At 35.4% G+C, this 19240-nt stretch overlaps 1 protein-coding gene across 1 annotated transcript; it reads left to right on the top strand.

The window, feature by feature from the left end:
• The first annotated feature begins 17986 nt into the window (after positions 1-17986).
• LOC132552537 (neuronal acetylcholine receptor subunit beta-3-like) lies at positions 17987-19240 on the top strand. The gene has a single exon (XM_060216718.1). It carries the CDS (start codon positions 17987-17989, stop codon positions 19238-19240), a length of 1254 nt encoding a protein of 417 aa, XP_060072701.1.

Raw genomic sequence — 19240 nt, forward strand, 5'->3', positions numbered from 1 at the left:
TCGTACGTACATGTTCTTATGAAGACATTCTAATGTATAACTTTAAGTTTTCATTTTGATATGGTAAATATAGAAATAATTGATATCAGAGGAAAGTTTACTTTTAACTGATATTTTCATTTTTTTTCAAAGCACATACATGTCAATATCATAACATATTCCATAGCACATCAATAAATCTAAATAAGACATTTGTAAACCAGACATCTGTATACATCCACTCGTAAGAAACATTTCACGCACATACATTCTTAATTCATGTTTTCAAATACCTTAGTATGATGCATAAGATTTTAATCGATCGAAGATATCAGTTTAGAATATTGGAATAAAACTTATCATAATAGTCATGTGTTGTGTCCTTTTTTTAAAGAAAGAGAATGGAGATAGACAGGTAATTACAAACGCAGACAAAAAACCCTAATAGACACGTGTAACAGAGACAAGAAATATCAGACAGACGAACACAAATTCATACAAACACAATTGACACAGGTACAAGTGTAGACAGATTAGAGAGAGACGGGCCTTCCAAAACTCAAAAAAGTATCAAATTAAATAGCAAACTACTTAATTGAAAACATACTAACTATCAGAGTTTCGATGACATTAATAGATGAGAAAGAGTATAGACAGAAATGACAGAAAACTATTCAACTGAAGTCTAAATAAGTTAACGGTTTTGTTCCATTTGCCACACTATCCGTTGAAACTTTCAAGAGAAGCTTGGCCCTTAGCTGTTGCTCTGTATTTTTCACGTTGTGGTGGTCTTTTAATAGACAAACAATTTCAACACTACGTATACTCGGTGGGAAACGGACCCGATGCGACAAAGCAGAAAGTTTACTAGGAGTATACCCAATAACCACAGAGATCGAAATAAGAAAATTAATATTCTTACCAGGGGCGGATACAGGAATTTAAGTTGGGGGGGGGCGTTATAATTAACTTACAGGCGAGGGGTCTGGGGGCCGCCTAGGCCCCCAGCGGGTCCAGGGCAGAGCCCTGGTGGGGGGTTCAAGGGGGCGAAGCCCCCCGACGGAAAATGGTTTAAACAGGTTTAAACCTCCCAAAACACCGTTAGGAAATGACTGGTTTTAGGGACTTGAGGAGGCGTTGTTTACGAAAAAATATCATATATAGGAAAACTAAAAAAGTAAGGAGTAAGAAAAGCTACTAATGAGCATGTCATTAGACATTATTAATAAGCGTTGTGATATAGACCTTTTTTGGTGTGCTTTTGTATTTGCACTTGTATTTGCGTCAATGTGCCTGGCTGCCTGTATGAAGTTATTAATGCTCTGTTATTTCTACTAATATATACAAATGTAATACCCTCGATATTGCATCCAAACACAAAATGATAGGCTCATAGAGGTCATCAAATGCCTGAAGTGTTGTATGTTTTTCAACCCATCTCGTTTCAGAAAAAACTTTGAACTTCTTTTTGTCAATCTTCTCTGTATCTTCAAGGCCATTATTAACCTCGTCTACTGCTTTTTCTAACCTTCTAGTCCGCTTGGGTGAGTACTTGAAAAAGATTCCTAGTCTTTTCAATGTATCCAGGCATATCTTAACCTCTTTGAGTTGACAGCTTTTACTAATAGCTAAGTTCAGATCATGACTGCTGCAATAATGGTAAATTGCTTTTGGATTGATGGCTCTAAATCGTGCGGCTGCTCTGCTCCAATATGTTTGCCTGCCATATTTCCTGCCCCATCCATAGTCTGCGATCGACATTTCTGCGGGTTTAGACCAACACGTGTTAAGCAGCTGATTATTGAATCGCAAATGGCTTCTCCAGTGACACTTTCACATGGGATAAATTCAAGCAAGCGCTCCGTTGGTTGGCTATCTACCAGATAACGAACAACAAGTCCAAGCTGTTCCCAATTACTAGCATCTGTGACTTCGTCACATTGAATACCGTAATAGGGGCCAATGGGTTGTGCATTTATTTGTTTGACAATCTCTTCCTGAATGTATATTTTCACACATGTAAGAAGTTCATTCTGAGAAGTTTTTGAAATGTATGATGCATTTTTGGCACATGATCGAAGATGCTCCTGTAGAATCAAATCTCCAGCGTCAGCTCGAAACTGCAGCAGTTCTTTGAAATTCCCCATATTTAAACTGTTTTCTCCGTTTGATTCGTCGTCTCGATGGCCTCTTAAAGCTATGCCTTGTCTCCCGCAGAATATAAGTGTCTTGATTATGGAAGACAAAATTTGCCTGTTCTTCTTTAATCTTTCTTTTTCTACAGTTCTAATGGAAAAGTCTATTCTCTGACTTGGGTCCTTATACGCTGCAATGAAAGAATTCAGTTTTGCCATAGACGACAAATGATACACACAAGTCGAATGCTCTTTCATGTCTTCCACAGCATCTTTCCAGTTAAAGTAAGGTTCTGAAATCAGTTTTTTTGGACGTCTATGTGAGGTATCAGGGAAAAGACAACACCCTAAACAATACAGACCGTCCTTTGATTCTGAATAACACAGGAATACAAAGGTTTTTATCCACTCTTGCTTGCATCGACGGTGTGTGACGCCGCTTTTCCTCCTTTTATCTTTGTATATAGGTGAAGGAAACCTATAATTATCATGAGGAATTCTGTTTGATATCAATGAGAACTTAATATCATCTGACAGATTATCAGGTTCTTCAATAACATTTGCTATGTCAAAGGATGAAAGAAGCGGTGAACAAGCATCAGAGGTACCGAGACCCATTTCGAAATCTTCCTGTATCTGTTGATTATTTACAGATTCAGATACAACAGTCTCACCGGGTACACCAGATTCACCAAGGACATCAGTCTCACCAAGAACACCAGTTTCAGCACGAAGAACACCAGTTTCCCCGGGTACACCAGTCTCACCGGGAACATCAGTCTTGCAAATATCACAAAGTACATAATCAGAAGTCGATGCGAGGGAATTAGGATCTGCCCTAGAAGACGGATTTTCGGATGAACTGACGGACAGCAAAGGAGACTGCTGGTTGAGACTAATCTCAAAATGAGCACCAGTAAGTTCAAATTGTACATTTTGTAATGATGACAGTGAGTTGGCCATGTCTGTGATATAGTCGCCCAATGATGGCAAAGATGTTGTTTTTATCACGACCGCTTTACCATCGGGAACACATAGACCCTGTTCATTACGGCTGTGAGAATCCATCACGAAGTATTTTCCTTCCCAGGACCTAATACCAATGGTCGAGCCACACACTGTAAGGAAAGCAGTATCTGTTTCTGCAAATGTTTGCCTTACAGCAGAATTTAAGTTGTACGTAAGGTTACCAGTGTTATCATACTTCTGATTTGTAAGACCACATTTTGGTTCCAGAAGAGAAACTTGTATTGTTTTATCGTCGGTATTTATTGCTCCTGCCAATTCTGTGACAAGCATATACCCTCCTCCAGCACACTGCTTTCTATAAAGAGCAGTTCCTTTTTCCAAAAGGTCGTCAATTTCGTTAGGTGTTGAAGGTATTGAATCAGCAGTTAGGTAGGTGAAAGCAATACAACAACATTGACTTCCTCCATGACCAAGTTGTCCTTGATGCTTTGTGCCTCTGCATATCAACCTGAAGAAAAAAAAATTGTAAAACTCAATTCGGCCAAAGCAAGCATTTTAAGTGGCAATTTATGCCCCTGACGACATCGGAACAATTCTCTCTTACAGAATCAAGAGCTGAACTTGACATGATATTCCTCAAATCTACTGTAAATTTCATGAATTTCTGTTGGGATTTAGCTGTCGTTAATTTTGTACGTACATTAAAGGGATATTCCGGGCAAGTTGCAAATTTCTGGATTCTCTGTATCTTTTAAGAAGCCTTCCTTATGACTGTTTACAGAAATGTCACCATCGAAATATTTTTTTTTGATCAGTTTGACAACCAAACTTTATACGGAAAATACATTTGGCCAATTTAAATACAGAACATTTTTCACGTGATGATTTTGAAAACGAAACTAGAAACGTGATGTCCAAGACCAAGCAAGCGACAAGGTAAGTAAACTTGAAAGCGACTATTTTCTCCCGTTTTATTCAACTGCAATAATTTGGATTGAATCGAACACGTCGCCATATTTGTTTTTGTGTATTAGGAGGGTGCATTCGTGTAGTGAAGCAATCGGAATCATTTGCAAATCGATCTAACTAGATCTATATAGAATTTCCACAAATTAAATATCGTAAGTTGGTTTATATGGAAAATTGAGGCGTACGATTTCCATAAGAACATAAGTAGATACTTCTGTACAATTTTTATAAAACAGCATCTAAAAAAATCTAACTTTCACGGAATATCCCTTAAATCCACGAATTCATATGCCTACGAATTATCAAATTATACTTGTACAAAATCATGTTTCAATCATGAAAGCGAACCGATTTGATAATCACGAAAATAGACCCCTCAGAAATATGTTATTTTACAGTACATGCCATGTGTCAATGGAATCCGTTATTACACGACTAATTAGAAATAGTAGTCATAAAAACTGAAGCGTGACAGACTGATTGACTTTAATATAAGGGAATCAAGCAGAAAGTCTTTAGACGAATAAATACTACAGTTCGTACATATACTGTAGGCTAACTTGTAATAATCTTGTTCTACTAACTAAAGTAGTAGTAGACTATTATACATTAACTCAAAACTGTAATGAAAAGTGGGTTTTTTTTTTTTTTTTTTTTGCCAAACTGAAGATTCACGAATATTTTGTGGATGATAAGACCAAATCTTTTAATATTATATTGTTTGCTACAATATCACTCTGACACACACAAAAAATATCTTAACGTGAATCATGAATGTGCAAAGATTTTAGTAAAGTCAGATTTCCGCGTGTCAAATACTGTTCAATATTTTACTTTCTACCATAACTTGCACAGTTATTTCATGAAAAAAATGGTGTAAACACGAATGCTGTTATAACCCATTCATAGCATTTCATTGGTCAAAATAACATTATGACGTCAGGAACTTGAACTTTGCACTGCGACCTCATCTCTCAGTGTGTTTTATGACCGAAACCAGTGTTTTTAGTTAGGTTATGGTAGAAACAGGTTACACATACTCGTGGTTGTTGTATATAGTATTTTTTCATTCTCGTTAGTTATTTTTCAAAAGTTACAAAATACAATCGCTAAAGCTCGTGTTTTTTTGTAACTTTTGAAAAATAACTAACTCGAGTGAAAGAAATACCATATACAAAAACAACTACTCGTTGTGTAACCTCTATTTATCTCATGATTACTTTGATATTCAGCAAATATCCTGGTTTCTTATGTTCTGCTAGATCATATAATGTTATTATTTAACTTTTAGTGACGTAATTTCTTGTACAAAAAATACGTCAATTTTACTACGACGACACAATGGAAATAGGAGATTTTGAATCAATAGTATTTTTGCAATATTTGCCAGAGTGGTTGATCGTGTCACGTGATAAAAAGAATCTTACACGAGTTTCCATTTAATACGTATTTTAGGAAACTCGTTACGAATTTGTAATATTTGTGAGCCCCAATAAAAAATATCTAGACTCGTTTCATAAATTCACATATTAAATGCAAACTCATGTAAAATTTTTATGTACGTTTTCGGTTGGGAGTAGGGGTTAATTACTTACAACATTAAAGTTATGATAATTTAAGGTACTTGAATGACAAAGAAATGTCGTTTTGGGCTATGTATTTCAAGAATTACATGTATTTTAAATTTTTAAATGCAACACACGCCAACACCTAACACTCTTTATGTGCAAAGCCGGAAAAGTGTTACCAATTTTAGCTAGAATGCGGAGAAAATTCATGTCTTTTCTGGAGGTTCTCTAGGCAGTTAAAACTATTCCAAATTTTAGCCTATTTCCCAAAATTTGCAGAAGGAAAGACGACCGCTGCGCCAAAATACATGCCGGCCATTACGGGTGATCGAATTTTCGTTAAAATTTAGAAAATTGTTTTAAGAAATTTGTAGGCTTCAACAGCTGTTTTGTTGAATGCATTTTATAGTACACACATGTTTCAATATATCCAAACAGTTTTTAGTTCAAAATCCTGCAAAATGAAATTGTAATCGAATATCGTTTCTTAAGTGCGCCATAACCGGTGACACAAGGCTACTACAAAAGTGTGTATGATCATCCACCGCGGGGGCGATGGGAGGGGTTGGGGGGTGGCAAGCCAAGGCCTGCTTGTCTACAGTTCATGTGACAGTTAAAGAAATTATTTGACATAAATACTTACTCTCGCCTTTTAAAAAAACATTCAATTTTCTTTTGAAACATATTCGAGACTACTGTACCGTCGTTACAGTTTCATACTATGTCAACAATGACACATTTTGCTCTAATATGGCCTTCATTTTCGAAAGAGTTCCTATAATCGCGATAACTCTTTCTGTCGTTATGTGATCAACTATAATAAAGTTACTGTATACTTAAAAATTAGCCCAACTGAAGTCATCTATAGCTGTTTAGAACAGTGATAGTCATAACATACGACCAAGACCATCCAGTATACTTCGTAACTCACCCTTACTCTGCCAATTTTAGGGGGGCGTGCGCCCCCCACGCCCCCCTCTAAATCCGCCCCTGCTTACAACTTCTTTTATCGCCTTCACCATCGTCACAGGCGAAATAAATATGCATTCGTCGCCTACATTTCTGTAACAACAACAAAGTCCTTTTCTCACAACGGATTTGTACCTAATGTAGCGAGAATACTTAGAAAATACAATTTGACAAAATATCTAACTGCTTTCATAGAGACTGAATACTTCCCATCTGAATGGAAACTATCAGATAAAACTTAAATTTGTCGTATGAACACTGATAGATATTTTACCCGATACAGAGAAGTGTATGATACAAACAGTAAACCTTATAGTCTGCTTAGACTCGGAAACACAAGTGAAAATATACGCTGTATTAAACAAGTGATACAAATACTTACGTGTATACCTCGTACTAATGATAAAATATGTCGTTACGGTAGTGAACGAAATAAAACATTTAATTATGAAGTGTAAATCTACAGAGATATATAGTGAAAGCTATTTCAAAATCATTAGAGACATATTCCCCTTTGAACTCTATATAATGCTGTCTGTGTTCTTTGATAAGACCTCTGCAATACGTGATTACAACAGCTAATCAGCTGAAGGATCTAATGAGTCTAGGAGTACGGTTTCTATGTGTTAATTTCCCGACGTATGTTGAGAATTTCATTTGCTTACAAGTTAGATAGCTTGTGTCATATGGCGATACAAAGAACTGTGGAAATTGCCATTTTTTTACAATAGTTTGAATGTATTAATTGTCATCATGCCGTTTCATTCAATTATAGTAATTACTTAATTAAGGTTGAAAATTGTCGTAATGATCAGCATGTACATTTGTAACTATAATAGGTATAAATAAAGCTAGATATTGATGTAAATGAAACCTAATCTTCGTAAAAATTATATATTTATCTCATTAGTGAGGATAAAAAGAGAAGATGGTGATGATAATGATGATGATGATGTTTTCTAATTGGCCAGAAACCGAAAATTAGTTATTATCTATAGCGAAAGGAATCAGAAGTGCTTCTAAGAGATCTGTAGTAAATTTTGAACTACTTCACATTTCCCAAAATACATGAAATATAGTTTCTGACTCTGATTTACAAAAGGTAGCGAGGACTTACAGTAATGGTCGCTATTGTAATTTTGTGAATAAATGACGGAGACATCAAATTCAGTTTCATGTCTTTATTATGGGTAGAATATTTTACTTGTAAAATAACAAATAAATACAATAAATAAATGTTACATGAATAATAACATACATCGATTACAACGGACAATCGGATATTTATATTCATAGATAATTTTAGCAGAATTGCAATAGAACAATGGAATTCGCGCCATTTTCATTCTTTTAGAAATATACAATGTAGACATTCAAATCTCATAATGAATAAATATGCAATATTTATTCATATAATTACATAACAATTACATAATATATATATTTGCAATGGCATATAAATGCTTACATACCCGAACAATGGGTTGGGGGTTACTATACCGCAGTAGTACACGTCGAAATGACCAACTGGATATTCTTCAAATTTTCTTTTAACCGGACATCTCCCGAAATGATATGGACACAACGGCGGCTCCTTTCAAACTGACGCAAAGTTAAGTTAACCAAACAAAGACAAACGACTAACCGCCAAACTAAAACGAGACAATACTGACCATCACCATATATGGAACATTACAAAACGACTTTACACCACATTACATTAACAGAACAATACACAAAACGTAACATGAACGTATACAGACAACCAAATAGACATTTACAAGTCCGCGCGCAGATAACGCGTACCAATCAATGCGACAGTTATAAAATAGCATACTTAATTACAAATCAAACACCTATTAATTAACTTTATTAAAATTACAGATTTTACACATTGTTACACTGAAACATTATCTTTGCAAGAACGCCGTTGATTTACCGCATGCTCCGAAGCCACTGCCTACTGACGATATCAAATGATATCGATGTTGAAACCGAGAGCTCGAGTTTGGAAGTGGTTCAAACACAATTATTATTTGATTGCAACAGTACAGTAATCAATCCAAAGCAATATTGCTGTACTGCTCGGTAAACCCGTTCTTTATAATTGCTCTGATTCATTTTCGTCGCAACAGTCTTACCTTTGGTAGACTAAAATACATTAGCGAACAAGAAATATGTAGCTACATCATTTAGAACCAAGTTATATTCATAGCTTTTATGCATATGTAGCAGGTGGTGTTGTGCCAAAAAAACCCAAAACCGCTGGGTTCGTTCAATGTTTAATCGATGTAAAATAGACATTCTGCAATATACAATAAAACATAATTAAATACTCTCACAACTTCACAGATCTCTCGTTACATATTCAACAATTCATACTCTTCTTTCATTAACACATTACATTTCACCTAGTGAAACAATATTAATACTTCTACATTTGAATAAAATCTAAGATCCAATAAAATACTTTATAACATGACCATTTCAATAGTAATAAAGTAAAATCACACTGACAACACGTATCGTGCGCTAACGTATATCACCTCATCCGTCATTTATAGTAGAACTACAAATAGGAAATAACCTCTTATTCAATTTACAGAATTCTTCAAGCAAGAAATGCATAATGCTTATACATTCGTAAAGAGAAACTTTCAACCAATCAAACACCTTCGTCAAAGTCCGTCAAATGTCTTGTGTCCAGTCGGTCAGTGAACACTACTCACGTACACAAGTTATTGTATTGTTTATTCACTTTAAGCCTTACGGCTCATAAGTATAGAGTACATATATAACATTCTTGTACAGCATATACGCATTTAGTTTAAATACAGTTAATTAATATTGATGTACAAGATATACAAATTAATGGAAGATGGGATGCTGAGAATACAATATACTAATATAATGGATCTAACAAACTTAAGTCGGACGACAGAAGACAAAGACAAAGTTGCCTTATCTGAGCGTTACATAAGCTTGGGCAAAAAGCTTATTATAACAGTTACAAAGTGGTGTAGTCAGGAGATAGACGACAACAGTAAATATAACGAATATAAACCTAGAGATAGAAACAGTAGTCATTTTATGGTAGAATCTAGACCTAGCTAAAAAACTTTTTTACAGAAAGCAATTGAATTAACTTAAAAGACGATGGACGGTTCCAGTAATACTTCTTTATAATTGTTTTGCGATTATCTACATACTGTGGACAGACCAAAACAAGATGGAATTCGTTCTCTACCTGACTTTGATCACAATGACGGCAAAGCCGATTTGCCTTCGGAATATTACGATACCGTCCCTCTTCTACGGATAACTGGTGCGATGAGAGCCGTAATTTAGAGACGAGTTTAAGATACACATCAGGGATAGACTTTGTCAAATAAAATTGCAATGTAAAACTGTCGATCAGAAATTTATACATGTAACATTTTGATGACTGGTCAACAAATTCATTCCTTGCCTGAATAAAATTATCAGTCAAGCGCTGCTTAAGACTGCATAAATAACATTTCATTATCAACATAATGTCTTAACCATACATTTCCAAAACCGCAAGAGAATAACAGATTTTTAACTTGACAACGCTAATTACATTTTCTATGATTACATTCATTCATTTCTTCATAAATTGATTTAAGAACACAATTATCGCATTTAATAAGGTTTAGCCAGTATTTGATAATACATTTTCTGATAATATGTAAAGGCAAGCGACCTAACTCTGAGTAAACTATAAAAGATGGAGTACTCTTTTTTACATTCAAAATTCTTTTTAAAAAATCAATATGTACTTTTTCTACTACATCCGCAGAATTAAAATCCCATGTTTCACAACAATAATTAAGAACAGAGGAAACATATACATCAAAAACATTTGGTTTAAATTCTACATTAAGGGACAAATTGTTGCAAATTCTTAGTACATTAAACATAAATTTACGACCTTGTTCAGCAATTGTAATTTGAGTTTTAGTAAACTTACCATTAAAGTTGAGCAATACTCCAAGATAATTAAATTTATCAACAATTTCTATTTCATTGTCACTAAAATGAAACTTTTCACCAATACGTAACCTCCCACCATTTCGAAATATAACAAGTTTTGTTTTCTCCGAATTAACTGTCAATTGCAATTTGTTACTGTACTGTTCTAAAGAATCAAGTAAATTTTGTAAACCAGTAGCAGACTCTGAAAACAAAAGTGTCATCTGCGTACATTAATAGATATAAAGAAACGTCTCTTAAGAATAAAGCCTCACACGAGGAATTAATAAGTTCATTTTCGAAATCATTCACATACATTGAGTACAAAAAGGGAGATAACCCCTCACCTAGCATTAAGCCTTGTAAGCATGAAAAAAATCGGACAATTCAGACTTATACGTTACACAGGACTTAAGACCACTATATAATGATTGAATAATGTTCAATAGCTTACCTCTAATACCACTATTAAAAAGTTTCAAAAATAATTTGTTTCTGTTTACGCTATCAAAGGCCTCACGATAATCGACAAAACAGCAATAAAGTTTCCGGTTATTAGACATTTTCTGAATTATACCATATAAAGCAAAAATAGCATCATTAGTACCAAAACCAGGTTTAAACCCGAACTGGGCGTCGGAGACGACGTTATACTCATTAGACCATTCTAGTAGCCTATTATTTAAAACACAAGTAAACAATTTAGATAGACAACTTACCAAAGTAATTCCTCGGTAATTGTTTGTGTCATTGGGGTCACCTTTTTTTAACAGAGGGAAAATGATACCCCTAAGACCAGACAGAGGGAAAAATCCCCATATCAAAAATAACATTAAAAAGCTTTGAAAGAACAGGAGCAAATATATCCTGATGCTTGACGAAAAATTCATTAAGAATATTATCAATTCCAGGCGATTTACCTAAACTGGCACTTTTTAAAACTTTCAATACTTCATTAACTGTAATAGGAACATCTAATTTCTCATACACTGGTGCGTTATCATAGTCTGAAAAAGTCAATGGAACTTCATTGTTATTATCACCACTACTTATTGATTTAAAATGATCAAAAAAGTCTACTAGATTCAAACTGCTACTTGGAGAGCCAGACTTTTTCTTAAAAAATTGATAAAAAAAGTTTAGGGTTTCTTCTTCGTAACATACTTATACGGTTACTTTCTGATCTGAAATACCTACGTTTAACTAACCTTACATAACGTTTATATTTAAGTTTGGCTTCAACAAGAGACAGTCTGTTTGTGGGACTCCTATCGGAGTTGAATGAAAATAAGCTACGTCGATACAAGTGGTATAGGCGTCTACATTTATCATCAATCCATGGTTTATCGATACGAGGTTTGGTTTGCATGTTTGATGGCGTAGTAGAAAATGACTTACAACAAGAACCAAAAACTTCATTCAAAACAGACGAAAAAAGATCAATACCACGATCTACTGAGATTGGTAATGACTGCATATCATTAACAATGTCTTGTAATATATGAATGTTATTGTCTAAATTACTTTTCATTTAGTCTTCTTCATCAGTGTTCCACTTATACATATTTGATGATAAATCATTTTTGACATTATTATAAACACCGGCTTGTTTTTCAGACGGACGAAATGTAACATTAAATACAAAATCAATTGGCGCATGGTCAGACCATTCATTAAAATCACATACATTAAATTTGGTGACCATACCAAATGACTCCTTTTGTATGAGTACATAATCAATTACACGTGATCCTAAGTGATTGTAAAAAGTAAGTTTACCGGTGCTATCACCAGGTGATCTGCCGTTACATACACGAAGACCAGTACTTTTACAGAGTTGAAGTAGTTTTCTACCAAAAGTGTTACAGTTCCATCAGAAGATGTACGTTTTGGCATAACAGTGTCATTATTGTATACGAATAAATTAGAGAGTGTATGGGCAATAGGTTTTGGTACATTATCAGACTCTATGTACTCAGCAACATTGCCAATTCTACTATTGAGACCACCGGCAACAATGACGTTACCAAGTAGTGAGTAAAAACTTACGTCATTTGCAATGACGTCAAATACATCGTTTTCGTACAGAGTATAATATACATTATTATCGTGTGGTATGTAGGAAAAACAAATATAAATATCAGCAGCAGTATATTGTCTAATTTTAACCCAAAGAAGTGTGTCTGCTGTATACTGAACAACTGACAAGTCAAATTGCTTATTGTATAATAAAACAAGGCCCCCGCCTTTACCCTTTTACGAGGATATGACGATATATCATAATTATCAGAGAGGAGATTACAATCTAAAACACTATCATGACTGACCCAGCATTCTGACGAAAAAATTATATCGGAACCGGAAATTACGTCAACAAAACCTGGTTCAGTCAATTTATGCTCTAATTCACGGTTTACATTCTACGAGGTGACTTTAAGAGAGCGTCTTTCCCCCTGACACCCCTAGAAACGGGATGATTCGGTCCTATTATCAGCACCAGGAGGAGTAAATGTGAATCGACGTCTCTGCTTATTCCTTGGATTAGAGTCAGGCGAGAAGTCCCCCCTTACAACGTCACTGAATGAGTCATTGTCGCGTTCGGTACGCGCATCGCTGCGTTGATCGTCGGGAACGTACAATTTGCCTTCAATATACAGTTTGTCGCGAACCAACTTAGTTTTCGACTTGTCAGCCCTCACTTTCTTTTTAATGGGGTATAGCAAAAGTCTCTTTTCCTCAATCTCTGCCGGAAAATTCTCGTTGATGCTGAACGGCTTTCCCCGGAGCTTCCATGATAGCTTCAGCACCCGAACTAGGTCCTTATAGTAAATAAATCGTGCAGCGATTGGTTTCGACTTGCGATTAGTGAATTTACCAAAGCGATGCACATTGCCTAACTCTAAATGATCATCGATCCCAAGCTCGAGATATAGAAAGTCTCTGAGCTTGAGCTCAGTGTCCTCATCTTTATCTTCACCAAGAAGCCCGTGAAAAATCAAATTATTTTTCATAGACCTACACTGAAGGTCAATTAACAAAGAGCCCATTTCGTCCTTTTCATTCTTCAATGTATGCAACTACCTGTGGATCATGGTAGTGTCGAAGGACGTGGCCTCACGGATAGATTCCAAAGAAGCAGTATTACCCTCAACCTGGGATTTTACAGAATCAAACAATTCCCCGAGAGCTTGTGCGCTCTGCTCATAGTCACGTGTTTTCACGGTCTTTGATAGATCTCTCAAGCTCCGAGTTCTTTACTTTCACATTACCAAGTTCATGCTCCATCTTTCTGACTTTATCAGATAAAGCTGACAAAGTATGCTGTACTAATCTTCTTTACCTGAACATCAATGCCAGATATACGCACATTCATATCCGAGATAAGTGACATAATACGATCGAGTTTTGAGTCAATTTTACTTTCGTTACTGGGTTTATAAAGAACCTCGTGAGCCTCTCCCACTAAATGTGAGGTAGCCAACGTTCAAACAACAGCAGCGCAGAATAAGGCGAGTCAATGACAAGTGAGCACGGAATATGGCGACTTTCTCATTTGGAGTCTCACGCCAGGTAAATGTCACAGTAGCGCAAAATAGCATACAGGTGAGTCAATGACAAGTGAGCACGGAATACGGCGACTCTCTCCCGTGGAGCCTCACGCCAGGTAAATGTCATGGTTGATTAGACACACAGGTGAACAGGTAACACAAGCCAATGATTGTTTACGACAAAATCAGAATGTGAGTAAATATGCGTAACTTCTTCACTACACAGTATCACATGCACACCAAACCGACGATGCAGGAATGATACAGAAGCTGGGTGAAATTTAGAGACTCAAAATCAGACTAAACTGAGTAAATAGCCATATGACACGTCCGAACACGTCAGCCGCCATCTTCTATCTTCCTATCTAACCCGAAAGCCAGGATTCAAATGTACCCCGATATAGTAAAAGACAAAAGACGTATACCCAGGAGAAACTTTCAACCAATCAAACACCTCCGTCAAAGTCCGTCAAATGTCTTGTGTCCAGTCGGTCAGTGAACACTACTCACGTACACAAGTACATACATATACACTACACAAAGGGACGCGCTCGCCAATACCTTTAAACGTTACGCGCGCAGGTAAAACGTGACACTAACGATGTGTTCGCGATGATAAATAATACACACATGTACACATACTACAATACAAAATATAGATACTACAGGAATCACTACTAATATACAAAAGATGGCCCTATTACACATATAAGGGACAATTTTCGGGTTGTGAAATCAAATTTAGGTCGACTGTCATGGGGAATTTGTTGCATTTTAAATGTGAAAAATTTATTGTGCCGTCTTCTAATTAATACATAAAATAATACTACTTTGTATAACGAATGATAATTGGAGCTGTATATAAAGATATGAACAACTCGATTGATCATGTCTATGAACTTATTTCTGTATCGTAATCGAAAACATATCTACTTTAGCAAGGATAAAATGGAGCAGTGCTTCACCGATATCTTTGTTAATGGTATTTACATTGGGATACAATGAAAACCACTATTTGCACATAAGTGTTTGAAGTCGTATTCAGCACTTTGATAGAAGCATATTATATTGACCGCGATCGCTATTAATTCACACATCTGTATATTGATAATAATTTGTAATTTACTATGTTAGTTGAATTTCGTTATGTGTGCACTTCAGTATGAACATCATTACCCACACGCTTAACAATCAACAGGCGTCACCGATGGCTTCGTGTGTTTTTAATTGTCATGCATTTTGTTGTCAGTCTCGTCCATTATCTTTGTGAAGTGCTGGAATAACGTTCTTTTAGTTTAAGCACTATTTTATTCAATAATCAGCAATTTGACAGATACAGATGATTTTATTGGATGAGAAATCAAGCTTAGAACCTATATAAATTCCTTTGCCATGTACATACAAAAGCAAATATAAATCTTCGAAACTGTAACACCTAACATCAACGTTGTATGGAAAAGTAATATTTACACATAACAATAACATCTATAAACAGACGCACATAGAATAACAAAATGCAATTTCTAACATAAGTAGTGACGCCTTAACTTATCGGTCTGTAAAAAGGTTACCTTTTAGAGCTATTTTCTAATATATGTAACAATACATGACGTACAGTTTGATAACTAGAACAATAGGTACAAGAATATTAGCTAAGACGTTTACTAAGTTTGATATGATTTTGTACTGTCAAGAATATTCGTTCAATTTTCTGTTTTCAGTAAGAGTCGTTTCCAAATAGTAGAGTTTTTTTCGGTTAAAGGAGTATATATAGCTGAAATAAAGTGTTTTGTTGAGTTATGTTATAATTAGCACAAGACGATAAGAAATGGTGAGTACTTTCTATTAACCCGCATGAACATAATGGACTTTCCTTCAGATTTCTTCAGTATAAATGTTGTTTAAGATTACTACATTTGAGCCTCGGTCTTGTATATAAATTTTGAAGGTTTCTACATCCAATAATAAAATATTGAGGGATCATTGCATTGTATTGTTTGTAAAAAGCCTTTAATTACCCTGACAGACGGATTTTCGCGAATATCAATTGGTAACGAATTATGGATAGGATCAAATACGTTAATCATTCAGATGTGAGATGTTTAGCTTTCTCGTAACCAAAGCCAATTCTCACTTTCATTATACATTATCGTCTGTTGGACACAAGAATTATGAGAATGAGATATATCTTCGAAAAAGGAATATTTATATTTTGATGGCTTAATAGTGTTAAACATATAAACAATCAAAACGTTTACAAATGCACTCACATTGAAAAGTAAGACTTTACTAATCTCGTAGCAATGAGAGTCCATCTTTTATTCTTAATATTAGGGTTGGGAAGAATTAATATTAAGAATAAAGGATGGACTCTCATTGCTACGAGATTTACGTAGGAGTAAACAGGCTTGATATACAAAAGTAGTAAATTGTGGTTTTGTCGTTGTTCTAGAAGAAAGTACCCATTTCAAACACATGAAAACACAAGAGGCTTAATAGGTCTGCATCTGTCTTCCGAGATTAAATGCTCATCTCGGGTATACGAGCATTTCACACTACGGTTTAAAAAAAACATCAAAATACTTACCTAAACCTTTCAGCTAAATATCGTGATTTGAGGCTTAAGATGTTCATCAGTAACACTGGGCATTCTTGGCAGTTAGTAACAAAAAGTCATTTATAGTTTTTTCTCTAAACAAAATAACAAAATAGATCACTGTGACTTTGAATGGTGACGAAGATCATTTTATTCTCTAAAAATGTAGAGTTCATTCCAGAATCTATAAAACATACGCCTAACGCCGTGCGACGGAAATACCTTCTCATGACCATTCAGGCCTGTCATGACATTCCATGATTATCTTATAAATATAATGACTGTAATATTTTTATTTTGTACTTGCATCGAGATGTATTTACACAGGGTTAACAGCGTAATTTATGTGTTGCGCTTAAATCATTGCAATGTGGAATCTTATTCCACTTCGATTTATAAAAAACAATAGCAACTGTTAAATAAATAAATAAGATAAATGTAAATGGAACTTCAGAGTAACAGTATCTATCATGTTTTAATTGTATCTATTATGTTTTAACTGATAATTTTGAGTGGAAACCATATTTAAATAGGTCTTGCACGTATTAACAGAAGATTAAACCACCTTTTAAAACAAACAAAACAAATAACGCAACTAATGGTGACAGACTCTTCAAGGACTACCTGTCATCACGCTTGGGACATCCCTGTGTAAACAACGTCTCGCCATGTCTCTGGTCTATATTGATCTTAGTAATGAGTGTTGCTTACTCCAATGATCAATTGCTAAAGCCATTTCATTAATGACAGCAGATCAGGTCAGTCACTTTAGAGAGCAAGCCGTTCTACCAAATATTAACTTAACTTGACAACGGCGACATAGTGGTGAGAATTTACTATTTCACTGTGCAAATTCCGGACTCATTACATAAAGAACAGGTAAGGTGCATATTTATTAATACAATGTCTTAAAAACACCTTAGATAGTATTAATGGTAATAACTGTTTTGTTTACAGAAGTAAAAACAAACCGTATCGTCTGAAACCAACATATCATTTATATTTAAATCTACATGCAAACATCTAGTATATCTAACACGCACTGACATACACATCATTTCATTTATTGCATATTACTTTAGCGATCGCTTAAGTACAACAAATCAGTACTTTATGCTATCAAGTAAATATGAGCGTTATGGCGACATTAGATAATATTGTGTCCCTCGACACCTATATGTTAATGTTTCTTGGCAGGTCATTTCCACCGTCATATTTATATCCCTTTCCATTTTACAGTTGGTGTATATTGCAAGAAAAATGACAAAAACTTCGACATTTATTTTTTTGGTGACTTATATCTACGTTATCTCAACGCTTGCACATTCACAAGGAACCAGGTATGACCTGATGAGATTAAGGGATACGCTGTTCCAGAACTACACAAAGGACTTCCGGCCAGTCTATAACCTGAGTGATTCAATAAACGTATCACTTGAAATGTTCCTAATATCCATTATAGACCTAGACGAAGTCACTGGGACAATCACGCTGAACTGTGCAATATCAATGGTATGGACAGATGATCAGTTGGTTTGGAACCAAAGTGACTTCGCAGGCATCACTTCATTTGTGTTTAACTCATCATATGTTTGGAAGCCTAGAGTTTATATTTCAACATCTTCAGATGATTTAACTGATTTCTCTTTTGACGCATTCGATGTTAGAGTTTATTCAAATGGAACAATAACGTCTACGCCTGGCCGACACGTGAGGTCGAGCTGCCTCTTCGATATGACCAAATTCCCATCAGATTCGCAATTATGTACACTCCAAGTCATACCGTGGACTCATCCAGCTTCTGAAATGACATTTATTATAGCAAACCCAGAAATCAACTTGGCTTACTACAAATCTAATGGAGAGTGGGACATCGACTGGACCAGCGTGACAAACAACACAGATTCTGGAACATTATATTCTGTAATAGATTTTTCCATTCACCTGACAAGACGGTCCGCATACTTCCTCGTGTCTATGACTACGCCAGTACTTCTTCTATGTTACCTAAATCCCTTTGTTTTTCTATTACCGGCCCCATCAGGGGAGAGAATATCTTACACTATTACAATATTCTTGTCATTGGCTGTCTACATGACAATAATTGGAGACAACATGCCACAGATTTCAGAACCAATGGCAGGGATTTCCTATTTCCTTCTTGTGGCTATGTTATATAGCTCTTTGCTAATCCTGCTTACAATATTCACTCTTCGCTGTGATTATGTAATTGACAAACACGAGTTCCCTGACTGGGTGTTGTGGCTAGCCTCAAAACAAGGGCCACGCAAACGACTCGACAATAAAGTAAACATCGCTAAGGAAATCAATATTGTTCATGTGAAGGAGCATCACGATTCAAAAGATGATACCATTACTGTTGGAGAACATGAAAAGGAAAATGGTAACAATAAAAGCGACGTTATGATCGTAATTGACAGACTTCTGTTTTGGATAACACTTTCGATGATGGTTGTTATATCTTTGGTATTTTCGATTTACTTCTGGGTTTGA

Source organism: Ylistrum balloti, unplaced genomic scaffold, assembly GCF_031769215.1.
Source record: "Ylistrum balloti isolate Yb309-2 unplaced genomic scaffold, AGI_CSIRO_Ybal_v1 Utg369632, whole genome shotgun sequence".
Taxonomy (NCBI): domain Eukaryota; kingdom Metazoa; phylum Mollusca; class Bivalvia; order Pectinida; family Pectinidae; genus Ylistrum; species Ylistrum balloti.

Coding starts and splice junctions, on each gene's coding strand:
- LOC132552537 (XM_060216718.1), top strand. CDS start 17,987: ATGACAAAAACTTCGACATTTATTTTTTTGGTGACTTATATCTACGTT.